Here is a 6,738-nt window from a genome sequence, read left to right as displayed (position 1 = left end):
AGCTACTTTGGGCAGCAAATGGAGTGCAATGGAAGTTCTGTATGTCCCTGGTATCTGACCCCCCTGTACTAAGTTTCTGGGACAGGAAATCTCAGAATCCCCGAGTCTTTCTACTCAACCTCTCTCATCCAGAAGATCCCATTCTGTGTGGGTGCATGAATCTGTGCCTATGTTTGCAGAGGTTAATGGCTGCCATCAGTGTCCCACTTACTTTTTGAGACAAGGTCTCCGAACTTGAAGCTTACTATTTACTAGACTGGCCGACCAAGCAGCCCTAGGTATCTACCCACCTCTTTCTTCCTTTCCCTAACCATTTGCTATTTACTCTTTTACTTTGGCTTAATAAACTCATTCAAAACCAAGTATGGCTGCTGTAAATTATTCTCTGGTTCCTACAAACTGTAGTTAAATAGAAGGTAGGAGGGTTGTGACAGGGATCCAGGGCCTAGAGGACCTAGCTTAGCAGGTGACTAATGTCACCTTTTGGTTATAGATACCAGGACAAAGAGGTGATAGAGGGTAATTCTGATTTAAAGTTAGGATACAAGGAAGTGGTGAGTGAGACAAACTAGGGTGGTACCAAGGAGGTCTTTGGGTTTTTCTTTTCCAGATTCTTACATTTCCCAGAAGAAGCAGGTATGAAGAGTAGAGCCATGGAGGTTTGAGAAGGAGCCTTGTGGGCTACTAGAACAGGATCTATGTTTGTGTATGTATTGTGCATGTGGGGTACAGGCAACCATGCCAGCACATGTGGAGACCAGACAGAAGTTAATATTAGAATGCCTTCCTCAAAGTCACTTCACTTTGAGACAAGGTCTGTCAATGGAACTTTTAACTGTTTTGGCTAGACTGGCTGGCCATCGAGCCCCAAAGATGACTGTCTTCTCCCTGTTTCCCCCATTACTGGGTTACAGACATGTGCTACCATATAGTTTTAAAATGGCTACTGGGAATCTGAACTCAGATCTTGTTTGTACCTACTATCTCTCCAGCCCAAGGAGTCTTTATCCAGAGCTATAGGGGGCACTGAGGAACACTGGCGAAAGGCTGTTTCCGCGGGTGCTCTGACTGAGATAGGAGGGGATGCCCTAGCTAGACAGAATAAGACCAACCTCTAGGCGATGGCTGAACACTGGACTTCTAAACAACACACTTGGATTTCCAAGAGGCATGGCCAGTCTGGCTCTGGTCTGGAACAGAAGCAAGGCACCATATTTTCTTTGTGGATATATATAAGAAAGAGGTGAGGTGGGGCGGGCGGGGCGGGGGTGGGGGGTATAAGTGTGTTATATACTCTATACATAGCCAGGACAACCTTGAATTCCTAATCCTCTCGAGTCCACTCTCCCACCCCTTCCAAGTTCTGGAGGAAATGTATGCACTTATTAGCATGCCTGGCTTATGTGGTGCTTGGGACAGAAAGAGCTCAAGAATTTGTGCATGGTAGGCAAGTACTGTACTGAGCTACATCTCCATCCTCAGTACATTTCAAATGGACCCAACTCTCCAGAATGGAGATTGGGGCAGAAGCCAGCAACAACACAAGGTTTGCTGACTGAAAGGAGGATGCGGAAAAAGTTCAATTCCCCATCTTGCCCCTTCTCAACTCTTCAACTACAGTAACCCAGGCTCTTCTCTCTCTGAATCCATTGGCCTCAGGAGCAAGGGAGGTGGAGGTCTAATGCAGAAGAGCTCAGAGTTTACTCACACCTAGATTTCCACATTGCCTTCCTAATTTTTTTTTTTTTTCGAGACAAGGTTCCAATGTATATCCCTGGCTGTCCTGGAACTCACTCTGTAGACCAAGCTGGCCTCGAACTCAGAAATCCGTCTGCCTCTGCCTCCCGAGTGCTGGGATTAAAGGCGTGCACCACCACCGCCCGGCTTGCCTTCCTAATTCTTGATACTAATAACAAAATTTCTTGAGATAGTGTTTACTATGTACCCTGGCTGGACCTTGTCACTTAGATCTGCCTGACTGTCTAGCAAGTGCGGGGATTAAAGGTGCGTGCCACAATACTTTAAACTCGGGGCCTAATATATGAAAGGACAACTTTGGAGACTTGATCTTTCCCTCTCTGCCTCACACAGGCCATCAGGGCTGCATAGGCAAGCACTTGAACATGGTGAGCCATGAAATTTCAAGACACTGTTTCTCTGTGTAGTCCTGACTATATTAGAACTAGCTCTGTAGAACAGGCTGGCCATAAACTCAGAGATCCACTTAACTCTGCCTCCCAAGTGCTGGGATTAAAGGCATGTGCCACTATGCCTGTTTGTTTGTTTTTAAATAAAGGAAAACAACCTGGAATAAAGAACAACCCTATTGTATCTGGTTTCTGGAAGTTGTGGAACAGAACAGTGGGCACTGACTACCCTATCTACAGCTGGCTACGATGGGCACTGAGTTGGAGAGAGATCCCATGGCTGAGGTGCCAGGAAAACAGGAGTACTGATGAGGGCCAGATTCTGTGAAGCCAATTCTAAGTCGCCCTCCCATTGCATGTGAGCACCCTAGTCCAACAGCCTAGTGCTTATTTGGGGGGTGGTGGTGGTGGGTTGCAGGAGAGGAATCACAGTTAAAAGTTTAAAATAAATTAATTTTTAAAAGAAATTAGCTGTGACGCTTAAAAAAAATTCACTCTCATACTGCTCTTACAGAAGACCCAAGTTTGGTTCCCAGCACCCATCCCGACAGCTTACAAGTGCTTGGGGCTCCTATACCCTCTTTTGGCTTCCATGAGCATTAATTACACTTGTGTACACACATACACTCTCATACTTTCTCAAAAAATAAAAAAAATTAGAAAAAAAATCTTATCTGGGGGGTAAGGGACCCAAGACAGCACACACTAGCTCAACGTGCCTCCTCTATTGTCCCCTCCTCCCTCAAATTACAAAACTCTCTGTATTCCTTCCCACTCAGTTCAACAGAGCTGTTTCAAAGCTTCCATAAAACTAGCTTCTCCCCCTCTGACAGTTGTGACACCCCAGGAGCAAACAGGGTTGAGTCTGTATAGAGTTGAGGGGGGGCCAGCTGAGCCTAGGTCTCATCCCTTGCTTCTAGCTCTATGCCTGAACATTGCTCAGCCTTATCCAACTGGGTGTTGGCACCAAGGAACCCAGGTGTCAGGGCTGTGGGGTGACCAGGGTGATGGTCCTGGAAGTGGACCGTGAGGCTCTTGAAGAAGTCACACACTGCATACACAAATAGCAGCCATCTGTGTGTTTCCACGTGATGTGGCTGGGAGCCAGGTACCCTGCAGGCACCTCAGTCTCCCTCCAGAAAGCCTTTCAACCATGGATGGTAGACGTTGGCCAGAACAGATTAGACTTTTCCCTGGGTCCATCCCCCTCAGCTGCCAGGGTCCAGGCAAGCTGGATTCTTTTTCCTGGGCTTGACTGCCCATCACCGCAGGCACCACATTTGCCTCCTATCCCTGGATCCACCACCGGAGAAGAGCACTCAGAGATTGGACAAGACACAAATGTTTACACAGGAACGCCAGCGCAGATGAAGGCATAGGTACCAGTCATTTTAAAGGTAAAAATCATGTATTTTAAGGGACAGGCACTGCTGCTTTCCAGCATTCGCAAGGCCCACACAGGGCATAGGAATGAAGGCCCCTCCACCCTGCCCTGGTGGTCACCTGCACGCACCTGAGGGCGCATCAGAGCCACCCTGAGGTCTTCTGGGACTACTGGTAGCGCCTGCAGGAAAGAAGCAGTTCAAGTTCAGAATAAAGGTGGGCTCAGCCAGCTTTGCAGGCAACCTGCTCCTATACTCACCTTGACTCTTCTTCCAGATGGCAGTGCTGGATGCTGGTGGCCCTGGAGTGGCAGCCAGGAATGGGCGCAGTCGAGGGGGACTCAGGCCAAAGGGTGCAGGGTTCAAGTATGGAAGGAAGGGCCCAGTGGGGGCAGAGGTAAAAGGCTCAAGTAGTGGGAATGGCAGGCCCAGGGAAGACGAAGGGTCGGACTCTGGGGGACGCTCGGGTACAGGTGGCTCTTTGTCCAGGGCAGGGGGTGGTGGCGGGGCTGGGTTCTGACCATGGTCTATACAAACATGCAGATGCTTGAAGAGTGAACGGTGAGTGCGGAAGCGCAGGAGGCAATTCTCACACCTGGGGGCAGGCACAGTACTGGACTATATCCTGGGCAACAGGAAGGGCCTATCCACTGCTTCCCAGGGACCAAGATGTAGGAAGGGTATCTATATCAGAATCTCTGTAGTACTGCACACAAAGTAAAGGAGCTTGGCCTACAGGCCCTCCTTTACTGTAGTCTTAATTCTTCTGGACCTTTCCAGCTCAGAATCTCAAGTTTGGTTTTACTTAAGTGCCAGTTTTCCACATAAGACATGAGGTAGAACTGGACGGAACCACGGCATGTATACCCTGCACCTCCAAACTGAGCCCGTAGCCAGAATGACTTAATTCCCATCTGTTTTCCATGCATGGTTGGAGCTGGTTTCCCAGGCCACACTCATACTTCAACCCACCCTTCCTCCACACACACTAAGAAGCACTAAAGATCTGGGAATTGAAAGAGGGGGATGGTCAGGCTCTCACTTGAAGTAGCGGTTGGGCTTGTAATGCAGCTTGCCGTGGGCTACCAGCTCCTGCATGCTGGGGAAACTCTCAGTGCAGCTCAGCGCGGAGCATCGGAAGAGTTTGCCTGGTAGGGATAAAGTGCAGATGTGGAGTGGGGTGGTTAAGACTAACTCTGGGGGGGGGGGCTCTGCCTATCTGCTTCACTATCAGCAACCCTCATCTTACCTTCCAGTGACTGTGTGGGTGGGCAGTGGGTACGGAGATGCTGTGCTAGATCACGAACACTGGGGAAACTGAGGCAGCAGCCGGGGCTAGAGCAGGGTATTTGTTTCCCTGCAGGAACGAATGGGTGTCATTACTCTCTTCCTTACTGACCTACCCAAAAGCCTTGATTACTCCCCACCCAGCCACTGTCAGAATAAACTGCCCGGAAGGGCTGGATTGGTTTAGTTCATCTCTGGAGCCACACCTGACATATTGACAAGGTGCTCAGTAAATGGTGAAGACCACCCCCCACCCCACCCCCCCACCCCCGCAATGGGATAAAAGGTGATTCCTTGTCTTGCACCATCTCAGCCCTATCAAAGGCATGTGACTCCCCAGAAAGGTCCACAGATAACCTGGCGGTGGACGGCGTCTGGGCAACCGAAGGTCCTCATTGGTCCCCACGCCTGTGTTGGTTGAGCCAGTCTGGCAACTGTCTGAGGCTGGATAGGCAACTTGCTGCAGAGGTCCTCCATGGTCCCACACTGGTGGCATGGCTGTTGGGTTAGGGCTGGGCTCCTCCACGGAGGAAAAAGTGGCTGGAGCTGCCCCATCTGGAGATGCCACCTCCTTGTCTGGCTCACCGGAGCTGGATTCTACAGTGGTCAGCGTGTCCGAGCTGGGCCTGGATGGTTCCTCCTGGTGCAAGAAGTGGCTAAAATCAGGCTGGGATCCCTAGGTCAGACAGATGCCCTTCTACTACAAAGGTCCACAAGACAGACTCCTTCAACACTCACCAGATATTACCCAGTCATTCCACTTTCTGAGTCACCAGCAAGATACGGGAGATAAGGGCAGACCGAGCTACTGTCTCCTAATTCCAATTGCAGGAGTTATCAGGGATTATGCATAAAAAAGCAGCATTAACATCCCTTCCTCAATTTTGGCAGGAGAGGCACTAGGGGCGGAGGTGTGGCCTAGAGGAGCAACTAGGAAATGCTGGAGGGCCTACAGTGGATCGTGTGATGATGGGGAATACTGGCTAAGCTAGAGCTGAGCAGATAGACGCTCTGAGCCAATACGTGTTAAATTTAGGGACTGAACTCTAGGAGAGTGGGTGTGGCCCGGCCTTCAGGGCTGGACGAAAGCTAAGTGACAGTCAGAGGCGGGCGGGGACCCGGATGTGGGGGCGGGGTCAGCTGGAGGGGGGCGCGCGGCAGGACCGTTCCCTGTCAGTCCCGCTGCTCTTCCGCGTCCGCGTGCGGGGTGCTGCGCTCACCATCCTCTACTCAGTTACACCTCTGGTTCCCGTGCCTTCGGAGGCTCTGGCTCCAGCAGGGGCGTCTTCCTCGGCGACACGGTCTCTCGCTCACATCGGCGCCATTTTCCCGCTTCTCAGATCTCGCGAGACATGGGGTGTGGCCTAATTCTGGGCGCTTCTCTAGAAGGAGGGGCCTGAGACTACACTGCAGCTCTTATACAGAAACAGAGAAGGTCTGCTTTTGATTGGTCTTAAATTTCAGAGAAAACTGACAAAAGCTCTTCCCCTCCCCACTTTTATAGCCCAGGTTGGCCTTACACAGAAGTTGACCTTGAACTTAGATGCCAATACACCAGGTTTTAGGTGGTACTGAGTATCAAACCCAGAGTTTTCATATATGCTAGGCAAACTCTCTACAAAGCAAGCCACATCCTTAGCTCTGTACACATACACGTACAAATGAATATGTATATGCACAGATGTGAGCAGGTAAGAGCGGAGGTCCAAGGTAGACATTGTCTTCCTTCATTGCTCTCCACTTCATTCACTGAGGCAACATCTCTCACTGAAGTTGGAGCTCACCAGTTCCCACCTAGCTAGCTAACTTACTTGTCAGAAGATTCCTGTGTCCACCTCCAAAGGGCCCTGATTACAGGAAGCTGCTATGCCTCACAGGGAGGGCTAGAGATCCAAACTCTTTCTCATTTACATGATTGTGGG

The 6,738-nt window shown here is 50.2% G+C and overlaps 1 protein-coding gene across 2 annotated transcripts; it reads right to left on the bottom strand.

The window, feature by feature from the left end:
- Positions 1–3,536: 3,536 nt before the first annotated feature.
- On the bottom strand, positions 3,537–6,161 carry Zfp414 (zinc finger protein 414). Of its 2 annotated transcripts, NR_034153.1 has the most exons (7): positions 6,037–6,161; positions 5,555–5,631; positions 5,174–5,456; positions 4,779–4,886; positions 4,572–4,677; positions 3,790–4,124; positions 3,537–3,711 (listed from the first exon to the last, which is right to left on the bottom strand). NR_034153.1 is itself a non-coding variant. In NM_026712.3 (6 exons), exons 1-6 carry the CDS (start codon positions 6,037–6,039, stop codon positions 3,647–3,649), a joined length of 900 nt encoding a protein of 299 aa, NP_080988.1. In that variant the 5' UTR covers positions 6,040–6,161; the 3' UTR covers positions 3,537–3,646. The 2 variants fall into 2 exon arrangements, 1 of the variants encoding a protein (NP_080988.1); NM_026712.3 differs by lacking the exon at positions 5,555–5,631.
- Positions 6,162–6,738: the final 577 nt, after the last annotated feature.

The sequence above is a fragment of the Mus musculus genome, chromosome 17, assembly GCF_000001635.26.
Source record: "Mus musculus strain C57BL/6J chromosome 17, GRCm38.p6 C57BL/6J".
NCBI lineage: Eukaryota > Metazoa > Chordata > Mammalia > Rodentia > Muridae > Mus > Mus musculus.
The sequence above is the reverse complement of the archived record's forward strand: the minus strand, read 5'-3'. Positions and strand labels throughout refer to the sequence as shown.